Raw genomic sequence first — 27,347 nt, forward strand, 5'->3', positions numbered from 1 at the left:
ATGTATGTAATCATTGGTACCAACGACTCTTTCTGTCATTCTGATTGCAGAGAAACGCGCCTGCCTCTGTCTGCCGCTGACTCCCAAATCTACCGGGTTTGTTTTCCGTACTATAGTCCTATACACTACAATACATATACTGCTAGCCCATAGCCCCACTGGACTCACAAAGCTATTTTTAATGTACACTTCTGGAACTCTTCCATGTGTGAAATGACTGTGCTGTTCTCTGGCCCCCAGATAGTTTTTTGCTGCTTTGTGGACTCTGTAATATCCCCAAAGCACTCCACACAAGCCTTTCATGGTAACACAGATCCAAAAATAGACCTCAATAGGAGAAGGAGCTTGTACTGTAATACCAATCATAGACGGCTGTAAAGGAAAGCTATTCTCATGTAGTTCACGTTCACAATGAAAATGTAATACAATCTCCAACAAAAGAAAAGAAGTCCTTTAAAAAAAAAAACATCACCGAACAGTACATCCTTTTGTCGCCCCTCTACCCCGACCCCTGCACCCCCTTCCCCTGGCCCTGATGATGACTCTGCAATCGCTCTCTCTCTTTTCCCCATGATCAGAGATACACAGTATGCCAACAGGCCCTTTGAGCAGACTCTCAGCGTGGACCTGTGTGGCACAGCAGGTAATGTTGGGGCTTTGAGTTGGTGTTGATCATCTTGGCGTCTTTTACGCCTTGGCTTGACGAGACAACGTTTTGGAGCTATGTCCCGTAATCCTTGTGTCTGTCAGAAGTAGCTTGTCTAGAGGGAAATAAAGTCTAGCTAGCAAATATACTGTGTTGTAGACTAGTTTATCTCTTTTAGATATACTATTGCTAACACAGCTCGGTAGCAAAGCAGTAGAGGAGAGGGGGAATGTGTTTGTATCGTGTTGTGAAGAGCATGACTGGAGTCTAAGGACGTGATCTGTCTCCTGGGTAAATGTCATCTTGACATGGCTAATTTGGTTGCGTAGCTACTTGGGAAGCGGAGAAGACCGATATAACAATGCTTTACAGTGTCTGCCGCTGATATCGTCCTCAAAAGCCATGATGTTAATAACAACTGAAAGTCAAATACGCACTTCGGTCAAAATTAATATGAGATTGTGTGCTCGCCTTGTGCCGTATCAAGGTGCTGTGTTAACTGTAATGTTACAAAATAACAGCATCAAAGCAATTTGTTGTATTGGGAAAGCCATTGAAAGACAGATAGAAGTGAACAGAGTAACAGAGAGTACTCCCAGTAACAGTTAAACATGAGCAGTGTTTTAAAACGTGACCAGTGAAATTGTCTGAACTGTTGATGTTTCTCTAATGTTAACCCAACAGAGCTGTTTGAAACCACTGTGAGGTACATGTGACTTATTAGAGTGGCGTGTGTTTTCAGGCCTCACCCCTCCCACCACCCCCCCTCACAAGCAAGTGGAGGACGAGCTGTTCAAGCCAGAGGGGAAAGGAGAATCCACACCGAAGGGCTCGTGGCTGACCCGTGCCCACTCCCGCAAGCTCCCCGAGCAGACTGAACTCTACGCCCAGCTCCGCAAGATGGGCCAGGCCATCGATGCAGAACCCAAAGTCCACAGGACGTTCGGAGACCACGACTACTGCCTGCTGAGTCTGGGGGAGAGCCGGAAGAGAACCGCCGCCATGCTGGCCCACTCGCTGTTCGGACGCTCCTCTCCGGAGGGGCCAGAGCCTAAGGGGGACAAGGCTGAGCGCAGGGTCCAAGGGGACAAGAGGCTGGAACAGCAGCGTGAAGACAGGCTCTTTTCCAAGGTGCCAGAGTACCTGAGTAACGGTAACAGGGCTGACAGAAAGGGGGACGCTTTATCCCCCCACAACTCAGATGAAGCGGGGGAACGCTCCTCCCGTTCACCCTCCCCCATTCTCCACTCCAGCTGCTGCCAGCCCCACTCGCCTAGCAGCAAGCCCGACTTCAGGTGAGAATGTAAACCACTGTTAGTCTGATTAGCAGTCACAGCCAGGTGTACTGTCTTCTCTCATTGGCATGTGACTCAGGTTCTTCCATTAGCTCCCGTCTTATTCTGTCTCTGCTTTGTGTCTCTCTCCTCAGCTGTGAGAACTCTGAGACGTGCCACGGAGACAAGCAGAGAAACAAAATCTCCAAGTCTGTGTTTCAAATTGACGAGGTAAATACCAGTTCTGCTATTATGAGTTTTTACCGTGTGTGTGAAGTCGGCATGATTTGCCACTGCGGCAAGTGTCTTGTTCTGACGGTTGCCATTGTGTCGTTGCCTAGGACAACTGCCAAGTGTTCTACATACACAACCTGCCAAGCAGCGTCACACAAACGATGCTGCGCAAACGCTTCGAGGCCTTTGGAGACCCGGAGGACTGCAAAGTCATCACCAAACACGAGTAGGTCCTTTTTTTTAAATCAGCCTGTCTGGCCTGTCTGTGACCTTCCAGAGTACGGAATGCAGTGAAGGTGAGGACCACGTGCCGAAACTCTCTGTCTTTTGTGTGTGTTGATGTGTGTGCGCATGTGTTTGTGTGTGTGCGCATAGGGAACGCTGTGGAGTCATCAAGTTCCGTCCGGCACCCAGCGGGCAGCAGATCCAGAGGCACAGACGAGAGCCGCTTTTCCAGAACGGAGCGGGTGGCATGCACAGGCTCAGCAGGAAGAGATACATAGATCTGGGTAAACAGAGATACAGTCAAACGAAATGAATGTAGAAAGTTGATAAAGGTGCCACACATTGGATTTCTTAGAATTTTTGCATTGTAATTTCAGAACATGTCCATGATATACTGTGTTTCACAGTATTGCACAGTATTACCCACCAGTGTTGTGATTGTATGTGATATTTTGATATTGATTTCTCCCGCCCAGTGGCAACTGTTGTCAAACTGGGAAAGCTGTTCTGACTTTGTGGCTGTGTTATCTTGTGGAAATGGCTCGTTTCCTGTTTGCTGAAATTCTACACTGTTCCCTCAGTTTCAGATTATGTGCGAAAACATGTACTGAATAGTGTAGGGAATCATTGTACCATCTCAATCGCTGTGAAATATAGTACCATCTCAATCGCTGTGAAATATAGTACCATCTAAATCGCTGTGAAATATATTTAGTATATTTCACAGCAATTTAGATGGTACAATGATTCCCTACACTATTCAATGCTTGTTTTCTCACATAAAAAGTAATACTGTGAAACTATCATTTCACTATTAGTGGCAGATATATTATGGACATATTTCTGAAATTACAATGCAAAGGAAATGTGTCGCACCTTTTACTTGTATTTATCCTTTATTTAACTAGGCAAGTCAGTTAAGAACACGTTCTTATTTACAATGACGGCGTACCGGGGAACAGTGGGTTAACTGCCTTGTTCAGGGGCAGAACAACAGATTTTTACCTTGTCAGCTCAGGGATTTGATCCAGCAACCTTTTGGTTACTGGCCCAATGCTCTAACCTGTAGGCTACCTGCCGCCCAAAGGAGTATGAACTGTTAGATGGCAGCAATGCTAAGATATTGTTCAAGTTGTATCTCCATGTAATGTTGATGGCTATGATGACACTGTTCTAACAAAGCTGTGTGTTTCCCTCTCCAGACGAAGCTGGACCAGGGCCGGTGAAGAGCAAGTATGACGCCCTGGACTTTGACACCCTGCTGAAGGAGGCCCAGAAGAGCCTGCATCGCTGACTGTGACTCGGCTGGACTCGCCTTAGAACCCTCATACCACCCCCAGACTCGGCTCAGTACCTCAACCAAGGCACCTCGTCATGTTTACATTTTTAACATTGGATTAAGAAACGGACCTAGTCTCTTTCAGCTGAGGATACTACAGAGGAAGCTAGCGGGGGTTGGAGGGATGGAGAAAAAAAAAGCAACGAAACCACATAAAATGTATCTGAACACAAAAAGCTGCTTCCTGTCTGTGTTCATGACTTTGTTGTGACTCGTCGTGGTCCCGTTGAGAGCCGATGGGCGTGTGGGCGGGCGAGACCTCTGTAGCAAACCTTGCTCCCTCCGTTGGTCGTTGTGGTGTGTGTGTCTGCGTGTGTGTGTCGTTTTTTTGTACCCCCTTGGTCACTACTGGTGGAACTGCAAGCTGTATTCGCCATTACGTTGTACGGTATATAACAAAACCTGCTTAATATTAGCAAAATTGTGGATGTTCAAACTGTGTGTGTTATGACATAAAATACAAAAACAAAAAAAATCTTTGGAACAGCTTAAAGTTTACAAATCGAAAAATGAAAAGAAAAAAAATCTTGTTTTTTGTCATTTTAGTGCTTCCTTGATTTAATCTATGCACTCTAACGAGGTAATCATGTTTCCTCACTCGACTTCTTCCCCCTACTCTGCCACTCAACACTGCTATGCTGTTGGCTGCTTTACTCTATAGGTTTCCTATTCACTGCTGCTGAGCTAGCCACTCTCACAACCTGGTTACGCTGATCTAGGATGGCAGTCACTTCCTATCCTACCAACTCCACATAAATGGGGCTATGACAACTAACGCTATTATGTCATGAAGTAAACGTCAAGGCATATTTACCATATGAAAACTCATTCACTCTCCAGAGCAAAATCACAATCTATCCCAGCCAATTCTCTGCACTGTTTGTACTATCTGAACATGTCTGATATCAATCAGTAAGCGCAACCCAGCCAAGGACAGAGCAGAATCAGACATTTACTCCAGGTTCTAGAATATACCTTATACTATAGTAATGGAATGTACACCTCACTGATCTGAATGTAGAGCCCTTACCCGAATCCAAGTCTCTGGAGTTGTGCTCCTTAATAGAGCTCCATTGCAGCCCGTATCTTTGTGATGCACCCAGCAGCATAGCTGAGGGAGAGAGCGTCCAAGGCTCACCGTACCATTAACACCAGAGAGGGGTGGTAAATCAAAAGTCTGTTGAACTCTGTTGAATTTTCCCAGAGATATGGATGGTACCACATCGGACAAGCGTCTCCACCTAATTTAGATCCTTCCCTCTTCTTCTCGGGTGCTCTCTCCCTCGTTTTACTCTTGCTCTTCCTCCTCTGAAACACTCATTTACTTCTCCCAAGCTATCCTTTCTTATTGGTGGAGAGTTCAGCTTGCTTTTCCTACTAAAACTCCCATAACTCGCCTCGTGGCTAAAAACTCAAAATAGTTTGCGTGTCAGTTTTTGGACCGTGTATCCAATGTGTACCTGAGTGTGTCGTCTGTCTGTCTCGTGTTCGGGTTGGCGCTGCCATCGCTGGGGATCCCAGGAGGACCAATGGCCCTCTGGTGTGCTGGGAGACTGAATACCAATTTTCTTCTCTCCCGCTCTCTTTCTTGTTTTCTTCAAAGACCAGGTCCCCCTGTCCCCCAGCCCCTCAATACTGTACAGCCTAGCTCTTCTGTGTGTGGGCATGGGGCCTCGTGCTGCCCCAGCCTTGGCAAACCTCCTTTTTTCTAACAGATTATCCCTGTGTCTCTCTCTTTCTCTCTCTCTCTCTCTCTCTCTCTCTCTCTCTCTCTCTCTCTCTCCTCTCTCTCTCTTCCCCATTTATCTAATCTTCTCCATTTATCTAATCTTCTCCTCTGTAACACACATGAAATTGAATGTTTACATCACTGAATTCTCGTTCGACTTTATTAGAGCGCACACTAAGTACAAAGACGCCTTATTCAGTGTTAGAGTATCCTATCAGGATGTGCCTTCGTGGCTTACCCTAGTAGGTTTACTAAAGGAAAAATATTTAGTGCTATACATACTGATAAAAAAACATATTTAAAAAAAAACTTGCTAATCAAAAGAAGAAAAGCTGAATAACTATTTGTGCTTAGTATGTATACTACTAAAAAGTGAGAGAATGTGCTGGTTTACATGATAAAAAATTAAATATGATATATAATGTGTATATAGCACTATACGTAGTGTAAACATGAAATGTATCGTTGTGTCTATACAGCGATTTGTAGATGTGCATTATAAAGGTGGTGGGACACCATTGCAAATCAGACTGGCAAGGATAAACTGTTTAAAGATGCAAGGTTGAACAATACAGGGAGTAACTGAACTGAAGGGAATTTATTTTAAAATGACTTGACACAAGTCAAACACTGTTGTATAAAGTATCCCTTTAGATATGCTATAGAAAGTTGAATTTCTTTTTTTAATGATTTCAATATTTTTGATGATTTTTCTTTTTTTTACGCAATTGAGATGCAATACATATATCTATGAGACAGCCTTTCTCAAAGATTGGAAGTGGTTATTTCAGTGGTTGGTTGTTTAAATAAATCCTTGAAAACTGATCCTGTACTGTACGTTGTAAAACTGCTGTTAAAAAAAATATTTATATATATATATATATATAAAATGACAAATAATAATAATGTGGTCAGTCATGCCATACATCAAAAAAATCATGTATAACAATAATACCATTGCACATAAAGCCCCAAATAGTGAAATATCTGTTCACAACTTTTCATGAAAGGAGCTAGGCCTATTACTGACACACGTTGTTGGTAGACAGGTTGTTAAACTTGTTGAAATTCAGTGGACACTCGTATAATGATTGGCAACTTGTGAACATGTATGACTCTATTTTTGGAGAGAGGGAACGAAAACAGTCACTGCGCTTTTTAGCCCCTGTTGAATTTTCAGACTACTTGATGCCAGTGAAGTCCTTCCATCAGTAGAATTGAATGACAACAAAACGATTTCTCACGAGGAGAGCCTTAAAACAAATAGGGGGAAGCTAAAGCTATCACTATAGCTTTTAATATTACCGTTTTATCTCCTTTCAAATCCAATGTGTTTTATTATTACAACTTTTTTTCAATACAGCCATATTATAAAAGGTATATAAATATATATACATATGAATATATATTTGTGTGTTTGTGTAGATATTAAGATGATTATATACTTTCTTATAGAAAACTTTGATGTTGACCATTTTCCTCAGTGTTTCAGAGCACTTCGGCACATTTCAACAACTACTGTCAACCTAGGATTTGTTAGGTTGAGAGATGATCCAAATTGAACCCCTTCCAAAGGTAACCCTCGTCAGAACAGAATGCAATTCTTCCCATTCTTCATTTCAAAAAATGGCAAGAAATGAACTTGAGGCAAGTTGACCAAAACAATATTTGACGTTGGCTTTAAATCGAATTCGGAGAGCCTTGTCAGATTGATTTTCTAACTGTCATTATCCAACTACATAGTCCACACAAATACATATTTAAGTTTTCCGATTTTATTTCATTGGAAAATGTCTCTTTAAACTCACCATGTTAATAAACTTGCCCTATAGAAAGAAAGTTCGTGCAATACTGGTCCTTGAATCACCACTGTTCACTGTACTCTGGATGTAAATGGCCATGTGTATTAAAGGTTATTTTGTATCCCAAACAGACAGAGCGCTTTCTGTCAACACACAGAAAACATCTGATAACATAATGGTAATGTGATGTCAATGGCCACTTTGGAGGCTGCAAACTGTAAAAATCTAGCTAGCGGTGGGCAGGTCTTTGGTGGAAGAAAAAAATGGACATAAAAGGGCATACGTTGTTTTTCTTGTTTAGATTTTTTCATTGCTATTGATCTAATAACTATCAAAATTCACAAAATGATTTCCTTTTTTAATGTAGTTTTGGTAAACGGTAAATACTGCTAGTAAGATTTTATATTTTTACATCTGTTGGTTTATTTTACGTTTATTATTTTTTATTTATACGCCACTTAGTTTGGATGTCTTTTAATGGTGTTTTTCCCCCTGTTTTGTGTGATTTCAGATGTCTTCAGAATGTGGAGACAAAATGCATTTCAGTACTTTTGAATTGTTCAAATCTAGTTTCGTAGATACATTTATCTATAGACTGAAATTATCTGATGTTATAAATTATATTTTAATTCATGTAAATAGTTTCAAAATGAAGACTATGGCTTCATTTTAAACTGAATACATTTCTCTTCAGAGATTGTTTACATTATTAAACTGTAGAAATGTTCCTCATATACTGTAAAAAGTACATATTTTATTGATTTGCCTCCAAAAAATAAAACCCTAATGAACAACATGTGAAGGTTTGGACATTATACAATCAGTTGGGCATTAATTGATGTGTCAATGGTTGAGACTGTACACATGTACTGGAGCAAATAGAGTAGAGCAGGTCTTGAAGTATCCCTGTGCTACTATGATTTGGTGTAACACCACCAGGACAAGACAACACACAATCGCAGTAGTTAAAATAGTTGAAATCATATCTTTACAGTCCTTGTTTATGTGTTGCTGATTCAGAGCCAATACATAAAGTGCATTGACACTATGCATACTAGGCCACTGATCCTTGACCTGCGTCAACTAGTAATTACAACACAAGGAAGCAACAAAAGGGTATTTCTCTAGCTAAAGGCTTACACAGCAAATCAATTCAAATGAAATGTTATTGGTCACATACACATATTCAGCGGATGTTATCCAACCGCACAGTAACATCTAACAATTCACAACAATACACACAAATCTAAAGTAAAAGAATAGACTTAAGAAATATATAAATATTAGGATGAGCAATGTCGGAGTAAAGCAATTACCTACCATTCCCCCTGCTTTCTACAAAGAGTAACATCTCATCTGACACAAGCATATTTGGTATGATTCTATAATTCATTATTTTGATACAGTGGCTTGGGGAAGGGGAGATGGGGTCCCTTGGAGTGTCTATGTCAGCACTGAGCCGTTATTCTTGCTAAGGGGACATATCTAGCTAGCCTAGCAGGCGGGCGGACACACTGACTGATTAAGGGCGGCAGGTAGCCCAGCAGTTAAGAGCGTTGGGCCAGCAACCGAAAGGTCGTTCGTTCAAATCCCAGAGCTCACAAGGTGAAAAATCTGCCAATGTGCCCTTGAGCAAGGCACTTTAACCTAGTCGCTCTGGATAAGGGCGTCTGCTAAATGACTAACATGTATCTTAAGGAGCTACTGGCCAGTTTTCCGCTCTTCTTGCCTGTGATTCACATATCAGTGTGATATTCTTTAACTGGATGTCTCTCATTCCTCTGCAGCCTCAGCCTCTATACGGCTACGCTGCCCTTGTGTCAGGACGAGACACTTACGAGCATCACTGAGCATCACAGCCCTATACGGGCAACCCTGACTGCAGCTCTCCCCTATTGGTGAAACACAGAGAGCGAGGCAGCAGCGTCACCATCGCGAGTGACGACACTACAATGCAGTGCTTAGCAAAGTGCTTGCGTGTGCTCACTACTGCGTGTGTAGCTGTGTGGTGTATAGTGGTGACGCACGGCTCTTCGCTACAGGAAAGGAAAACCCGCCTTCTGATCCCCTCTTCCAATCAGTGTTCATTATACGCGCTCAATTAGGTTGCCACCCTCACGGGCATCGTTCTGTGTTTTGTAAGATTGTAATGTATGGCCCCAGTGGGACAGTTAACACACACACTATATCCTGAGGGAGGATGCTGCGTCGCAGAGTGTACGATGCTAATGCTGTGGACTTAATTCTGCAGTGAGGGACCAGTGCAGAGAGTTGAATTACAGGTTTATGTACATTATTAATAACCATAGGATAACCACTGTTGAAATCAAAGATATATGTCTACATATGTTTAGCCATTGGAAATGATACCCACCCACTTCATTCTAACTGAATTCCATATTTCTAAGTCAATTTCATACTGCCTAATCAACGAGTACAATCAGTTCATTGTAAATTCCACTAAAATGCCTAAGTATTCACATTCATTGCACAGGAATAGGCTGTGTTTGACATTGTCCACACCCTGCTCCATCCTGTGGATCCTGATACAATTCCTTCCATATATAGGTCAGTGTACAGCACAGTGCCGTATACTGTAAAGCTATGCTAGGCTAATGTTAACCAGCTCTTGTAAATCGATATCGGGTACAGGGACTGAAAGATCCTGTCTTGGTGCTGAGAAGAATAGTCACTTTGGTCCAGGACTGGGAACTCCCTAGTCTAGTTGACAACACAGGTCTTTGACTGGGGGGCTGCTTCGGCTGCACTTCCTGTGTGAGAGATGGAACAACACAGGGTTAGAGTACAGGGTCCGTATTCACAAAGCGTCACAGACTAGAAGCGCTGATCTGAGATCAGGTCCTCCCTGTCCATATACTCGTATTCATTATGATCTAAAAGGGATCCTAGATCAGCACTCCTACTCTGAGAAGTTTTATGGATATGGGCCCTGATCTCACATTGATTAAATGTAATTAGCCCCAGAGCATAAGCTTTACATTGTTTCAAACAGAGATAGTCCAAGTTTTTGAGAGGTAGTCTGCCATGTTTGGATTCCCCAAAAATAGCTGCTCTTAGTAGTTTCCTCCATGTCTGAAGAGGACGTTTGGAGCATCTCTTAATGATATGGTCATTACTATGAATGAGGTTCTTCACCAATGTTATAAATTCCACTGTGTAATTAATATCAACAGTCTAAATCCCTGGTCTTTCCTGTGTCTGTCTCTGTGTCTCTTGGTGCTGTGTGTGTGTGTGTGTCCCCTTGTGTCTTGTGTCTTACCCTGCTTGGCTGCGGTGGTGGCGACGGCTACCTCGTCTTTGGCCTCCTCCAGAGCGGCCACCTTGGCTTCGTGCATCTCCTTCAGAGCGTTCCACTCCCTTCTGTTGATCAGCAGGCGGTCCAGCATGCGGGTGATCGCCACGTGGAAACGAGAGAACTCCTAGAGGAGGTGGGAGAAAAGGGGAAGGAGGGGAGGTGTGAGACAAGAGGGAGGTAGATGAGGAGGGAGGGAAAACATTCCGTTCAAAATACTAGTTAGATCTATTTTGCTTGGTCTTCAGTGCCATCTAGTAGTTATTGATTCATAATAGAGACGCAGGGACTCACCTTGATCACAAAAGCAGACAAAATCAATGAAACCACACTGCATCTTGGGAAGATCAGCTGATTTAGTCCTGTCCATCATTGGCTGGGGGGAAAGATATGAATCATGGGATTAGTAGTGCAAATGTACTGAAACAACAACTGGGCTCTACTTACTCCAGCTTAAGCAATCAAATAAACCTAAAACTAAAGTTTCCCATTCTGACACAAATGCTATTAAACTCCTAGGGAGCTGGCTGGGTAAAACGGTGTGAGTCAGGATATGGTCCAGTTGACTGGGCCGTGGTGACCGCTCTTTCTGACTCAGTGTACTACATAATAGGCAGTACATCACCACATGCCCAATGGGAATGCTCTCTCTCTCTCCCGCCATGCAGTTCTTACAATAGGCTGCTGCTCCAGCACAGTCCTCTCCAGGTCACCCTGCTCCCAGAACTCTGCAGCCACAGACAGCGCCACCTGTAGGCCCACACAGGAATGGTCACACACACAACACTGAATATGAAACTTACAGTATGATGATGTCCATAGCAACAAGAGTGCATTTGTTTGTGCACTCTTGTTAGTACGGAAATATTATATTAAGATTTCATAGATACTGTAGTATGAAAGGCCTGCTACTGATGCAATCCAGACCTCACGAGCAAAATGCCATTACAGAAAGGATATTCCACATTTCTCTCACATCCTCTGCTGAGCGCAACAGTGTACAGTGTTCTGCAGTTACTATGCTGCCATATGAGAATAGCAGCAGGACTTCATTCTTCAAACATCTGTGTTAATCCCCCATGTCCACCAGACATATGTGTTTTGTTTTGCCGGATGTCTAGCCTGCATTTTCTATACTTGACGTGTAGGAAAGCTAAGGCAAGCTTTGTCAAAAAAGAAATTTGCATCCTGTAGCACTAATTCCAAAAATGTTGGGACACTGTAAAGTCCATGGAGAATAAGAGCACCTCCTCCCAGCTGCCCACTGCACTGAGGATAGGAAACACTGTCACCACCGATAAATCTACGATAATCTATCATTTCAATAAGCATTTTTCTATGGCGGGCCGTGCTTTCCACCTGGCTACCCCGGCCAACATTTCAGCACCCCCTGCAGCAACTTGCCCAAGCCCCCCCGCTTCTCCTTCACCCAAATCCAGACAGCTGATGTTCTGAAAGAGCTGCAAAATCTGGATCCCTACAAATCAGCTGGGCTATACAGTCTGGACCCTCTCTTTCTAAAAAATCAGCCGAAATTGTTGCAACCCCTATTACTAGCCTATTCAATCTCTTTCGTATCGTCTGAGATCCCCAAAGATTGGAAAGCTGCCGCGGTCATCCCCCTCTTCAAAGGGGGAGACACTCTAGACCCAAACTGTTATAGACCTATATCCATCCTGCCCTGCCTTTCTAAAATCTTCGAAAGCCAAGTTAACAAACAGATCACCGACCATTCCGAATCCCACCGTACCTTCTCTACTACGCAGTCTGGTTTCCGAGCTGGTCATGGGTGCATCTCAGCCACGCTCAAGGTCCTAAACGATATCATAACCTCCATCGATAAAAGACAGTACTGTGCAGCCGTCTTCGTCGACCTGGCCAAGGCTTTCGACTCTGTCAATCACCGCATTCTTATCGGCAGACTCAATTGCGTTGGCTTCTCAAATGACTGCCTCGCCTGGTTCACCAACTACTTCTCAGGTAGAGTTCAGTGTGTCAAATCGAAGGGCCTGTTGTCCTCTGGCAGTCTCTATGGGGGTGCAACAGGGTTCAATTCTCGGGCCGACTCTTTTCTCTGTGTATATCAATGATGTCGCTCTTGCTGCTGGTGATTCTCTGATCCACCTCTATGCAGACAACACCATTCTGTATACATCTGGCCCTTCTTTGGACACTGTGCTAACTAACCTCCAACGAGCTTCAACGCCATACAACAGTCCTTCCGTGGCCTCCAACTGCTTTTAAATGCTAGTAAAACTAAGTACATGCTCTTCAATTGATTGCTGCCCGCACCTTCCCGCCCGACTAGCATGACTACTCTGGATGGTTCTGACTTAGAATATGTGGACAACTACAAATACCTAGGTGTCTGGTTAGACTGTAAACTCTCCTTCCAGACTCACATTAAGCATCTCCAATCCAAGATTAAATCTAGAATCAGCTTCCTATTTCACAACAAAGCCTCCTTCACCCATGCTGTCTAACATACCCTCGTAAAACTGACTATTCTACCGGTCCTTGACTTCGGCGATGTCATTTACAAAATAGCCTCCACCACTCTACTCAGCAAACTGGATGTAGTCTATCAAAGCCCCATATACCACCAACCACTGTGACCTGTATGCTCTCGTTGGCTGGCCCTCACTACATATTTGTCATCAGACCCACTGGCTCCAGGTCATCTATAAGTCTTTGCTAGGTAAAGCCCCTCTTTATCTCACCATAGCAACACCCACCTGTAGCACGCGCTCCAGCAGGTATATTTCACTGGTCACCCCCAAAGCCAACACTTCCTTTGCCCGCCTTTCCTTCCAGTTTTCTGCTGCTAATGACTGGAACGAATTGCAAAAATCCCTGAAGCTGGTGTCTTATATCTCCCTCTCTAACTTTAAGCATCAGCTGTCAGAGCAGCTTACCGATCACTGCAGCTGTACACAGTCCATCTGTAAATGGCACACCCAACTACCTCATCCCCATATTATTACTTACCCTCTTGCTCTTTTGCACCCCAGCATCTGTACTTGCATATCATCATCTGCACATCTATCACTCCAGCGTTAATGCTAATTTGCTATTATTTTGTGTCAGGACCCGGTGAGAGAAACAGTCACTAATAGTCGGCAGAACCCAGAAGATGAGGCAGACTCAGCAGTAGTAGAAATGGTGGTTTAATAAAAGGACAAGATCTTCAGGCAAAGAATATAAATCCACCACGTCCAAAAATAAAGCCAAGAGGCACAAAATGGATATCCTCCAAAATACAAAGAAACTCCACAAAGTGGAAAAAACAGCAGGGAAAAACAAACCTCAAAAGACTACTCAAAAATACACAAGCACTAAACCAGAGAACCTCTGGAAAATCCAATAAGAGAAATAAGTTCACAACAAGGCTGGGGCTGGGTGCTAACATACAAACACTGAGCAAAGAACTGAGGAACACACAGGGTTTAAATACTAACAAGGGAACGACACACAGGTGCAAACAATAATTAGAGCAAGGAAAAAACAAAAGGTACAAAAAAGGTGCAATGGGGACATCTAGTGACCAAAACCTGAACAGTCCTGGCCAAAACCTGACAGAATCCCCCTCCTAGGAACGGCTCCTGACGTTCCTACCAGTCTTCTCAGGGTGGAGGGCCCTGAACTGACGAATGAGGTCAGGGTCCAGTATGTCCTTGGCAGGAACCCAGGAGCGCTCCTCGGGACCGTAGCCTTCCCAGTCCACCAGATACTGCCAGGACCGCTGCACCCGGCGGGAATCCAGTATCCGGTGGACGGTATAAGCCGACTGGCCTCCGATGACACGGGGCGGAGGGGGAGGTCTGCCTGCCGGGATAAGGGGAGAAAAAACAACAGGTTTTAATAAAGAAATGTGAAATGTTGGATTGATCTTAAGGGATCTGGGTAAGTGCAGGCGAAAAGTAACGGGATTGACTCTCCTGGCAATCTTAAAGGGACCGATGAATCTCTGGGACAGCTTACGAGACTCCACCCGTAGCGGTAAGTTCTTTGTTGAGAGCCATACTCTCTGGCCGGGGTACAGGGTAGGACCGGGACGGCGACGTCTGTTGGCTTGTCGCTGGTACTGCTGTGAGGAACGCAGAAGATTAAGACGGACCTTCTTCCACGTAAGCCGACAGCGTCTGATGAACCTCGAGGCTGAAGGCACTCTGACTTCTGCCTCCTGGTCCGGGAACAATAGAGGAGCATAGCCAAACTGACACTCGTGCGGGGATATACCAGTGGAGGAGGAGCACAAGGTGTTGTGCGCGTACTCGGCCCAAACAATGAAGGATGACCATGTGGACGGGTTGTTGGAAACCATACATCTGAGGGTGGTTTCCAGCTCCTGATTCATCCTCTCGGTTTGGCCGTTGGACTCCGGATGGTACCCTGAAGATAAACTGGCCGTGGCCCCTATGAGTTGGCAGAAGGCCTTCCAAAACCTTGAGGCGAACTGGGGACCTCTGTCGGAAACCATATCTTGCGGAATGCCAAAGACTCGGAACACATGGTTAATCACCAACTCAGCTGTTTCCTTGGCAGAAGGTAATTTGGTCAAGGGAACAAACCTGGCCGCCTTAGAAAACCTGTCGATGATGACTAGGATAGTAGTATTAACATGGGACGGAGGAAGGCCAGTAATAAAGTCCAACGAGATATGGGACCAGGGTCGGTGGGGAATAGATAAAGGGTGAAGGAGTCCTTGAGGGCGGAGGTGAGAAGATTTGCCCTGGCAGCACACGGGACAGGCCTTGACGAAAGTGGCAACGTCTTCTCTTATGGTGGGCCACCAGAACTTACGCTGAATGAACTCCAAGGTGCGACCTACGCCCGGGTGACAGGTGAGGCGAGAGGAGTGCCCCCACAGAAGGACTTGGGATCTTGCACATCATAACTAAGTTATTTTAAACCGAGTTATATCAGTTTATGCGAGTATATTGCGATTTTCGGAATTTCCTTAGTATTGCGTTTTGAAGATTTGGGCATGTCTGCGCCACATAGCTATTGTTAGCTGCTAGTTCCAAAGTTGAAGAGGACGTTTTACAACCGAGCAACGATTCTTTTGGACAAAGGACAACTTGCCCAAGATTCTGATGGAAGCTCGTCCAAAAGTAAGAGCTATTTATGATGTTATTCCGTATTTATGTGGAAAAATGTAAAAGGATTTGTCCGCCATTAATTGCGGCACTAGTCTGGCTGTAACGCACACTGTATGTCTAGTAACGTTAATTTAAAAAATCTAACACAGCGGTTGCAATAATAACTAATGCATCTTTCATTTGCTGTCCAACCTGTATTTTTTTGTCAAGTTTACGATTATTTATCGATTAGATTAGGTGCCTCTCCAAGATGGCGCCGGCCAGAATGCATGAAATGTTGCTACTGATCACATTGTATAACCACGATTTGTGCTGCTAAATATGCACATTTTCGAACAAAACCTATATGCATTGTGTAATATGATGTTACAGGACTGTCATCTGATGAAGTTTATCAAGGTTAGTCAAATTATATATCTTTTGCTGGATTGTTACGATCGCTAACATTTGCTGCTGGTAAATGCGGTTGTGTTTCTGGCTATTGTGGTAAGCTAATATAATGCTATATTGTGTTTTCGCTGTAAAACACTTAAAGAATCTGACATATTGGCTGGATTCACAAGATGTTGGGCTTTCATTTGCTGTACGCTGTGTATTTTTCAGAAATGTTTTATGATGAGTAATTAGGTATTTGACGTTGGTCTCTGTAATTATTCTGCCTGCATCGACGCTATTTCAGATTGCAGCTGCAATGTAGAACTGTGATTTATACCTGAAATATGCACATTTTTCTAACAAAACATATGCTATACAATAAATATGTTATCAGACTGTCATCTGATGAAGTTTCTTCTTGGTTAGTGGCTATTTATATCTTTATTTGGTCGAATTAGTGATGGCTACCTATGCAGGAAAAAAATGGTGGAGAAAAAAAAGTTGTGTCTTTTGCTATGGTGGTTAGCTAATAGAAATACATATTGTGTCTTCCCTGTAAAACATTTAAAAAATCGGAAATGATGGCTGGATTCACAAGACCTGTATCTTTCATCTGGTGTCTTGGACTTGTGATTTCATGAACATTTGATTATATGATATCCCTGTAGCTTTAGGCTAGGCTATGCTAGTCTGCTTTTTTGATGGGGGGATCCCGGATCCGGGTTTGTGGCTAGTTAGAGGTTAACTAAAGGTGATATATATACAGTGGGGAGAACAAGTATTTGATACACTGCCGATTTTGCAGGTTTTCCTACTTACAAAGCATGTAGAGGTCTGTAATTTGTATTATAGGTACACTTCAACTGTGAGAGACGGAATCTAAAACAAAAATCCAGAAAATCACATTGAATGATTTTTAAGTAAATCATTTGCATTTTATTGCATGACATAAGTATTTGATACATCAGAAAAGCAGAACTTAATATTTGGTACAGAAATCTTTGTTTGCAATTACAGAGATCATACGTTTCCTGTAGTTCTTGACCAGGTTTGCACACACTGCAGCAGGGATTTTGGCCCACTCCTCCATACAGACCTTCCCCAGATCCTTCAGGTTTCGCGGCTGTCGCTGGGCAATACGGAATTTCAGCTCCCTCCAAAGATGTTCTATTGGGTTCAGGTCTGGAGACTGGCTAGGCCACTCCAGGACCTTGAGATGCTTCTTACGGAGCCACTCCTTAGTTGCCCTGGCTGTGTGTTTCAGGTTGTTGTCATGCTGGAAGACTCATGCTCATGCTGAGGGAAGGAGGTTGTTGGCCAAGATCTCGCGATACATGGCCCCATCCATCCTCCCCTCAATACGGTGCAGTCGTCCTGTCCCCTTTGCAGAAAAGCATCCCCAAAGAATGATGTTTCCACCTCCATGCGTCACGGTTGGGATGGTGTTTTTGGGGTTGTACTCATCCTTCTTCTTCCTCCAAACACGGCGAGTGGAGTTTAGACCAAAAAGCTCTATTTTTGTCTCATCAGACCACATGACCTTCTCCCATTCCTCCTCTGGATCATCCAGATGGTCATTGGCAAACTTCAGACGGGCCTGGACATGCGCTGGCTTGAGCAGGGGGACCTTGCATGCGCTGCAGGATTTTAATCCATGACGGCATAGTGTGTTACTAATGGTTTTCTTTGAGACTGTGGTCCCAGCTCTCTTCAGGTCATTGACCAGGTCCTGCCGTGTAGTTCTGGGCTGATCCCTCACCTTCCTCATGATCATTGATGCCCCACGAGGTGAGATCTTGCATGGAGCCCCAGACCGAGGGTGATTGACCGTCATCTTGAACTTCTTCCATTTTCTAATAATTGCGCCAACAGTTGTTGCCTTCTCATCAAGCTGCTTGCCTATTGTCCTGTAGCCCATCCCAGCCTTGTGCAGGTCTACAATTTTATCCCTGATGTCCTTACACAGCTCTCTGGTCTTGACCATTGTGGAGAGGTTGGAGTCTGTTTGATTGAGTGTGTGGACAGGTGTCTTTTATACAGGTAACGAGTTCAAACAGGTGTAGTTAATACAGGTAATGAGTGGAGAACAGGAGGGCTTCTTAAAGAAAAACTAACAGGTCTGTGAGAGCCGAAATTCTTACTGGTTGGTAGGTGATCAAATACTTATGTCATGCAATAAAATGCAAATTAATTACTTAAAAATCATACAATGTGATTTTCTGGATTTTTGTTTTAGATTCCGTCTCTCACAGTTGAAGTGTACCTATGATAAGAATTACAGACCTCTACATGCTTTGTAAGTAGGAAAACCTGCAAAATCGGCAGTGTATCAAATACTTGTTCTCCCCACTGTATATGCTTAACTAAAATATATATATGCTTAACTTTTCAACTAGATAAAAGCTAGCTAGTTGGAGTCTGTGTGTGTACTTCCGTTTGTACCACCGCAAAGTAAAGCAACGCACGAGTGGAAAATACTGAACGCATGAAGTACACAGAGCGCAACGCAGCGTTGGGGACGACTCCATTGACAATGAATGTCTTCTGCCGGAACACAAAGAGTTTGATGCATTTGGTGGACATGAGGCATTACCTTGCTCTGGATCTCCCATGGTTTGGCGACAGCAGACAAATCACAGGCCGTCATCATCATAGCCCTGAGTATGTAGAGGACAGATAGAGTGTGAGTAGTACTACAGTTCGAAGGTCTCTAGGAAAAGCAGTTGTACAATTCTTTTCTCCACACCTTAGTGAAAACATAATTGATGACGGATTGTGTTTTGAAGTCCAATATGGTCTTGGACCTGTAGCCAAAGACATCCATAGTTTATCTTTGTCTTAGATTCTGCCCCGTTTTGTCTTAGATTCTGCCCCGTTTAGTCTTAGATTCTGCCCTGTTTAGTCTTAGATTCTGCCCCGTTTAGTCTTAGATTCTGCCCCGTTTAGTCTTAGATTCTGCCCCGTTTAGTCTTAGATTCTGCCCCGTTTAGTCTTAGATTCTGCCCCGTTTAGTCTTAGATTCTGCCCCGTTTAGTCTTAGATTCTGCCCCGTTTTGTCTTAGATTCTGCCCCGTGTTGTCTTAGATTCTGCCCCGTTTTGTCTTAGTATCTACCCTGTTTTGTTTGAAAAGTGAAATAATACAAAGACATCCATAGTTTCCTCCATAGGGCACAACTACCTTCATATGCTTAGGCCTACTACTCAGCTAGGAAATTCACCTACATGACTATCGCCTTGTGAGTGGTCTCCTGCGTCATGTACTTGGTCCAATCATCCCAGCTCTCGTAGGTCTTCGATTGGTCCACGACCTTTTGGAACATGGTTATTTCCCTACAGACAGGAGAAAATCATCCTCAGTTACCATGACCCAGGATGCCTCCCAAATGGCACCCTATTCCCTGTATCTATTCCCTATAAAGTGCATTATTTTTGATCATGGCCGATAAGGTTCTGGTCAACACAAGTGCACTATGTAGGGAATAGGGTGCCATTTGGGATGAACAAACAATCTCTATGCCCTCAGGTATGTACTGTATGTATTATGGGGCAATGCATTTAAAACATATTTGAAAAATACAATACACTCACTTGAAGTAGAGAGCGAGGTCGGTGGCGATGATGGCGATGTCCATCAGATGTATGACATGCTCGTGCTGAGCACGACTTAGATTCTGATACATATTTAAGGCCTGAAACAGGTACCAAGATAAGTTTGAATGTGATAACTTAATTTTTTTGTTGAATCCGGGAATACCAACACGTGTATAATATATCAAATGTATGAATAAGGAATAACAAACAAAGTCCTAGGATAATTCAAATATTCCAATTCCTAGAGGGAAGTATGAAGCCACTGCCTGCCACAGTTCATGGTCCGGCGATATTGTGAACACTGAAAGTTGCCTAATTATCATTCACAGTCCCTCTCAGGTCAGAACCTAGAGAGGCTCAGGCTGCATCCCAAATAGAATCCTATTCATTATATAGCGCACTACTTTTGACTGGAGCCCTATGGGCTCTTGTCTAAACTAGTGCACTATGTACAGATAGGGCGCCATTTGGGAGGCAACCTCACTCACAAGATCTCTCAGCAGGGTCTTCCCAATCTCCAGATGGTGTCTCTCCAAGATGGAGGAGCCGTGTAGCTTGGCACGAGGGTTTCCAGACCTGACAAACACAGGAGGAGGGAGAGGAAGATTGAGATCGACTGCAAAGATAGATTAGCCATTGGTAAGAAACGAGTCATTGCTCTCTCAGTTGTTGTCTCTACACTTTTCCAGGTATCACTGTAGGCAGCAGACCTGCGTTCAAATAGTATTGGTTTTCCTTCAAATACTTACGCTACGCTTGATTGAACTTACTCTAGCTTACTCTGGTACGCTAGACAGGCTCAAATCAAACATTCAAAGTAATTGAACGACAACAAACACTATTTGAACACAGTCATTCCATTACTTCATCTGGTAGAGGTTGTTTGTGCCTTTGTGGTCGATATCGTGGCATAAGCCAGCTGTTACCATGGCCATGGTCTCTAGGTCTGTGTAGTAACGCTTCAGGTCACCTGTCTAATGCAATGATACAGAAAGTTAGGTTAGGTCACATGTCTAATGATACAAGAAATTAGGTTAGGGCCAGGATTCATGGAGCTTCCCCCAGGGGCAGTACGGAGCCACACCTGCGCCTCTTATTAATGTCCTTGCAGTGACACCCTATCCACCCCCACGCCGCTCCCAGCCTGCTCCTATGGAGACGCCTGGCTCTGTAGGCCTCATTAGAACCAATGAAGCATGGACCCACCAAGCTACACAGCCACGCAGGGCTGCTGATAATGAGCTTGACGCTCCTCTCTGCTCCTCCTTCCTCTGCGAGTTATGAATATCTGAGGAATTTACTGTGATTATACATTATAGGGACACTGCAGAGAGAGGAAGGGTCACGCTTGGATGACTCGTTACATTACATGGAAGGAGGGTATTGGTGTCAGGAGGTTCACAACGCAGTAAAGATAGACTCTTACACCTGGCCACCACAGCTTGAAGATGTATTACATGTATCAACTGTCATGGTATCATCACCCACGGTATGTGTACGATAATGTAGGTTATGTTTTTATCCATGAGGGTTTGTGTAATGTAAGGCTTAATACGTCCCAAAGGGCACCCTTTTCCCTATAGAGTGCACTACAAGTACTACAAGTACCTGGGGAATAGGGTGCCATTTGGGACTCCTAGTTTTGTAATAGAATGCTGGTTAGCTGTAGATGAGAGGAGGCACTCACCATGAGCCGAGTGAACACGGTCTGGCCCACGTTGAAGCCACGACTCCAGTTGTGGTAGGTGATCTGCCTGTAGCCCTTACTCAGAGAGTAACAGAACCTGGTGAGGGTCTGAGAGGAACATACATAGGGATAGTTATGGGTCAGCTAGTTATAGCAGAAACACATATCATAAAGCCAATGTAACCAGGGTAGCTAACATCTTCTACATCGGGATCATATTACCTATAACCAGCATAAACTGTCATGATTTAGTTATTAAATGTTAGTCATGCAATTGTTACGACTGAATTGTATAGCGTTGCTTTATTACACATTATTGAGCAGAACTATGCATCTATAATGGGAAAAACATGACTTGGTAACAGTAGGAACAAGAGACTCTTGCCAAGATGCTGCTTCATCAGAGATGTCTCACCTCGCGGGGGACGTGGAACTTGTCCACCACACCCAACTCGTAGTACATCTTAATGCCTAACTTGACCAGGTCTAAATGACTGTGCTCAAAGTCACAGAAGTGAAACTCAAAGATCTCCGACTTGGTAGAGGGCAGTAGAACTTCAGACTGTATGGAAACAGGGAAACAAAGTGCATTATGTAGACTACCAAGGCAGCTAGCCAGCCAGTCAGCCAGCCAGCCGACACAAGTGGCAAATAGAAAATAAATGGAAGTTGGAATAGTTGTTTACCAGGATTGCTTCCAGGTCAGCATCCTCACACTCATGTGGCTCCTTTCCATACCTCGCCCTGGTATTCTAAAAGCAAATAACACCATAAGTGTTCACCTAGGATGACATAACGCTATATCAATCCATTTCTGGATTCCTTGAAAACCTTGGTTATTTTTCTGTAAAAATCTCTGTCCAAATCTCACAGATGGTAACTAACATTCCACCATTGATTGATTACTCTGTATCTAGTATGGCAGGCTATTTACCATGTTATACATTTGTTTTTCACCACCTGTGTGTGAATAACTTGACCCACCAAGACATTCTGGGTCTCATCCGTCCTGCACTTGATGTGGTACAGCACCATGTCCTGGAAGATGTCCTTCCTGTTCTCCGGCTTGTTCCACTTGTCATAGGTGTCTGTGTTGAGCACAGACCAGCCAAGGAACTGGGTAAGAGACTGCAATGACCAACGATAGAGTTAGACTATTGTATTTCAGACCTTGGTTCACAAAATCAGTATACACAGGCACTATCAAACGGGATTTGAGAGGGGGATGTGGTACAATAACGATTGGGAAGCTATATTTTAAAATTGATTACTGTAACTTACAATGTTATTGATAAATATTTCAAAGGCTCTATAAAGTTATAATATGCGTTAACTGGCACTATCCCTAATGTAAGAGTGGATGAGAGTAGAGTAGGAGGCTTGACTCCAACCAATAAATAATGCAGATACTGTCAATGGCCTGTGTTTATTTATACAGCGGTGACTCAGTATCTTCGCTCTACTTCCCCCTCAGTAACACTTGAGAGTTGCATACCTCCATTAGAGTTTCATCCTGCTCGTCAAAGGGTTTCCCCATCTTTCCTGTTGTAGAAGGTGGCCACTGCAACTATTTCTTATTCACAATGGGGTGGGACAGCACGTTCTTAATGGTCAAGCCAGATGTATCTACATGTCACGATCGCTGGAATAATTATCAGATGTTGAGTTCCACATAATTTATTAGAAAGTGAAACTTAGCAAAGCAAAACCAAACAACAAACAATAAACTAACAACGAACCTTGACTACAGAGGTGCTACGTGCTCTAACTCAAAACAATATCCCATAAACACAGGTGGGAAAAACAGCTACTTAAATATGATCCCCAATTAGAGACAACGATTACCAGCTGCCTCTAATTGGGAATCATACAAATCACCAACATAGAAAATAAACTAGAACACCACATAGAAATAAATAAACTAGATCACCCCCAGTCACACCCTGACCCACTTCACCATAGAGAAACAATGGCTCTCTATGGTCAGGGCGTGACACTACAGGCCCTTTCTGAACAGGACAAGGAAACAGGAACCATCTGACGTCATTGGCTTTGCATTGGGTTCACAGCAGTACAAAAACAATATTTGACGACTTGAACCTGACATCCTTGACATTGAATGTGTTAGTTCTCAGCGATGCATGACTTGGAACTAAAATTTAAAATACTTTGTATGGATAAGTCATTGCCAAGTGTTGGAAATAGCAGTATCAATTTATCTACTACAATGATAATCCACTTGGCCACAGGACTATAGCCCCTTCAGTAGCAGAGATCATATTTGTTTTAATTGATGCATTCAAGCTCAGACTCTCTAAGATCTGACGTCGACCCTGTTTGCGACAGGTGTCGGCATGCTACTCCTTTATTGATACATACTTTTTGGTTTTGCCCTTCACTACATAACTATCTGTCTGCCATCTTTAATACCATATCTGAAGTATTACAGGTACCTTTTGCTCCTACTGCCAAAACATCATTATTTGTTGGCAAGAAGGTTGATTTTACTTCGGGGGAAATCACCCTCTCCTCCTCATTTTGTGTGGATTAAAAATGTCTTACACTTTAGTAAATTGGAGAAGATATACCCTACGGCGTTCTACCGAAGGTGGCAGCCTTTCTTTAACTATGCAATTTCCCTCTACTCCACAGCAAACTGCCTAGCCTAGTTTTGTATTTAATTGATTTACCTTTGTTAGGGTTTAATATTAGACTGACTTATTATTATAATTGTTCTATTCATTTTGAAGACTAGCCGTGTTTTTTAAAAACTTTGTTGTTGTTTATTACGTGTTTTGTTATGAAAGTGTTACTTAAGAATTAAATATTTTTGTATGGGCATATACATTCCTACATCCTTCAAAAAGCATTTTTTCATGGTATATTTGAATGTATAAAATCACATGTGCAATATTCTGTATTTCAATCATTGTTGACACTGTACCTGTGAAAGAATACCAATACAAATAGATACAAAAAAACAACAACAATTATTTGTGCATTTGTGCATCACAATCTTGGACACAATTGTGATGGTGGCTCAGATGGAACACTCTTAGGATCAAGTTCACATAGTTGAGATACTTCAACAGAGTCTGTAAAGTGCAAAAAAATCTAAATTCAGTCTTACTTAGGCAGTGATGTATTTCTGAGCTTAATCTGTCAACATAAGGAGGCTGAGGGGCAGCGGCAGACTGGCCGGTCCATTTTGTGCCCAGTGGGCCTGTCTAACTTGGGTTTATGCACGTTATAATTATTTGGCTAATAATGTGGGCCGCAAGGGGGGAAAAAAAGGTACAATGTGGGGGCCTCGTGAAAAAAAATGTGCTGGTGTGGGGGCCTCAAGGAAAATAATGGTCTGGGTGTGTTAGAAATGCCAGGGCCGATTTTTGGTCCCAGTCCGCAGCTGCTGAGGGGAGTGGGTAGGGCTAGAGAGGTTACCTATTCATCCTGCTTAGTGAAGTGGGGAGCTCCAATCTTGTTCACAGCTAGCATAAAAGCCACCACATCCTTGCCGCTCATGATGTGTTAGCCAGGACACTTTTGTTCTGGTATTCTTGGATCTGGTCCACAAAGTCACTGTAGTAGCTGCTCTGAGGGGTAATCCAGAGAAAAGTTTTTAGACTAATAAACAAGCATCTGTCAATGTGCTCCATCTTGTTACATGTGTTACTTTTGACCATACATCCATTGTTGAGATCATTTAACTTGCGTGTCACAGTGAATCCCTAGAGCCAAAGTAAAATAAGAAGTCAAATTATTACGTGATTATGTAAAAACTCACTTCGATAACACTACTAACACATTGCTAAAAACATAATATGCTTTTATGGAGACTCATATTAGTCCAGGAATAAATGAATTCGCTGTCATATCATCTAACGATAAGAATGGTTTGTTCTCTCAGTGTCATTGTGAGCTATTCTTGACTGGAGAATATGTATCATGATGAAAAACATCTGGATTAAAGGAAAGGACATTACAGGTGATTTTGAATAGAATGAAGGTGAGATCTCTTGCAATTACGCTAACTTGGGGAAAATGGCTTTGGGCTATGACCTTTAGAAATAATCCAGGATCGCTCTAATTCAGCTGAGATTAAAGGGCTTTATCCCCTGCAGGCCCAGTAACACCCAGCAGCCATGCCTCCCTGCACAACCGATTGGTGGGGGAGGGGACTGCCTTGCCGTGGCAATCCCACACCACACTTACATATCGCAGGGATGGTGGCTCTGCCTTTCACTAGGGAAAAGGAAGACACAGAGCTCGAACCATCCTCTCCCTAATTACCATAAATAATTCTGCCAACTATACCAGAGTGAACTGAGCAGTCTCTCTCAGTGGTTGGACACTCTGTAATCCTTGATATCAGTTGAGTAATCATATGTCTCTATTTCACAAGCAATGCTACCTTTGAGGTCTATGACAGGAAAACATGTCTAATCATGATGATACTTTGGCTGTATTACTTTGTTATTATTTGATAAAGGATATATTATCTGTGAGTGTTTGTGAATAACAAGGTTCCAGATGTGGATATTAAGAATGCATCTGTAATCAAAGGCACTGCATGGTTTAATATGAAAACAGCAAACACATAAATCATTTTAATACAGGTATGGACAATGATGGCCATCCACTGAGGACAAGTAGTAACGTGACAAACATGTCAAGTATGAAAATAAGCTTGGCAATCATTTTCAAATGTTAAATGTATTGGCTCTAATAAAAATTGACCTGGCTTTGAGGGAATTAGTATTACAAATATGATGGCCTTATGCTGCCATCTAGGGGCAGTAGACAAGTAGGACTCTGAATCCGTCAGTACTAATGCTCTCATCTATATAGCGGGATGGAATACTTCATGTTTACTAAATTTCATAGAAATAAACATGTCCAATTGTATAAGATAACACAAACATTGGGAGATCAACTGTAAAGTGGCGATTAGGTTCTTACCTGATTAGGTTCTTACCTCCACAATTGATCTATCGCTTTATATGTTGACCTGTCAGACATCTGGAATGTTAACAGTCTTCTTGGTGGTGATCACATGGCCCACGACGCCAATGTCCATGGGAAAGACTATCTCACTATCCGGCTGGACCAGGCACTCCTCCAGGGTGGCGTCCTTGTGCACGTTCAAGAGTCTCGTGGCCAGCCGTGCCGTTACTCATCCGGTTCTCTGACCGAAAACACGAAGCTGAGATGTTTCATGAAATTGAAGCCTTCTCCATCTGGAGGTTGTCCTGCAGGTCTCTGACCATGTCAAATATGATCTCACTCTCTTCCACCATGTTCAGCTCATGGAAGCTGCTGATATTCACCTGGGAAGTCATGTTGTCTTGAAAAAGGTTAGAGATGACCTTCGGGCGGAACTTGGCGTCATAGTATTTTTTGGCGAAGTCGGGGTTGCTGTCGAGAAACTTCTCTGCCACATCTTTGTCCACGGCTGCCATTTCTCAGTTGCTGTGTGTGTGTGTGTGTATCCTCCTTCTCCTCAGAGAGTACCTAAACTGTCTGCAGGTAGTTGAGAAGAACTTAGCAGGATGGTTTTAAATGGTCATGTGTGTTGATAAGCCTGCATCCAATTACACATTGAGATTATAATGTTATGTTCACATGTTGCCAGACCTATAGGCCCACCTGGAATTTGTCTCCTCAATGAATAACCTTTTGTAGGCCTACAGTACTCCTGGGTGTACAGAACGTCCTACGGTAAATATCTTAAAGTGTCGTGAAAATAATTCGTAGCCTACTGTGCTTTCCAATAACTATTTTACTCACAGACTGAGCAGAAAAATTATCATGGCACTAAAAGCAATAAACAGAGGAGTGGTAGAATGATTTTAACTGGTTTAGTGTATCACCCTCCTGCAGCTGAGTTAATAAATAATGTTATTAAATGTTGAAATGAGATGGAGTGTGACCTACCAAGCTCTTAAGTTCAAATATTTCCCAGAGTGTGAGTTTACAGCCTGTGTGACATGCTTGCCTAATGAAAACCTCAACTTACCTTGAGTTTTGGC

General features: G+C 43.2%; 1 protein-coding gene and 1 pseudogene across 1 annotated transcript in view; one reads left to right on the top strand and one right to left on the bottom strand.

The window, feature by feature from the left end:
- The window catches only part of LOC139574084 (peroxisome proliferator-activated receptor gamma coactivator 1-beta-like), a 59,330-nt gene extending 51,285 nt beyond the window's left edge, over nt 1-8,045 (top strand). The window contains exons 6-12 of the mRNA XM_071398251.1: nt 51-96; nt 579-643; nt 1,389-1,941; nt 2,076-2,151; nt 2,262-2,380; nt 2,530-2,663; nt 3,582-8,045. Coding sequence (XP_071254352.1) covers nt 51-96; nt 579-643; nt 1,389-1,941; nt 2,076-2,151; nt 2,262-2,380; nt 2,530-2,663; nt 3,582-3,673 — 1,085 coding nt within the window. The 3' untranslated portion in view covers nt 3,674-8,045. The remainder of the gene's footprint in view (nt 1-50; nt 97-578; nt 644-1,388; nt 1,942-2,075; nt 2,152-2,261; nt 2,381-2,529; nt 2,664-3,581) is intronic.
- On the bottom strand, nt 7,984-26,777 carry LOC139572623 (rod cGMP-specific 3',5'-cyclic phosphodiesterase subunit alpha-like; annotated as a pseudogene).
- Nucleotides 26,778-27,347: the final 570 nt, after the last annotated feature.

The sequence above is a fragment of the Salvelinus alpinus genome, chromosome 4 (assembly GCF_045679555.1).
Source record: "Salvelinus alpinus chromosome 4, SLU_Salpinus.1, whole genome shotgun sequence".
Taxonomy (NCBI): Eukaryota; Metazoa; Chordata; class Actinopteri; order Salmoniformes; family Salmonidae; genus Salvelinus; species Salvelinus alpinus.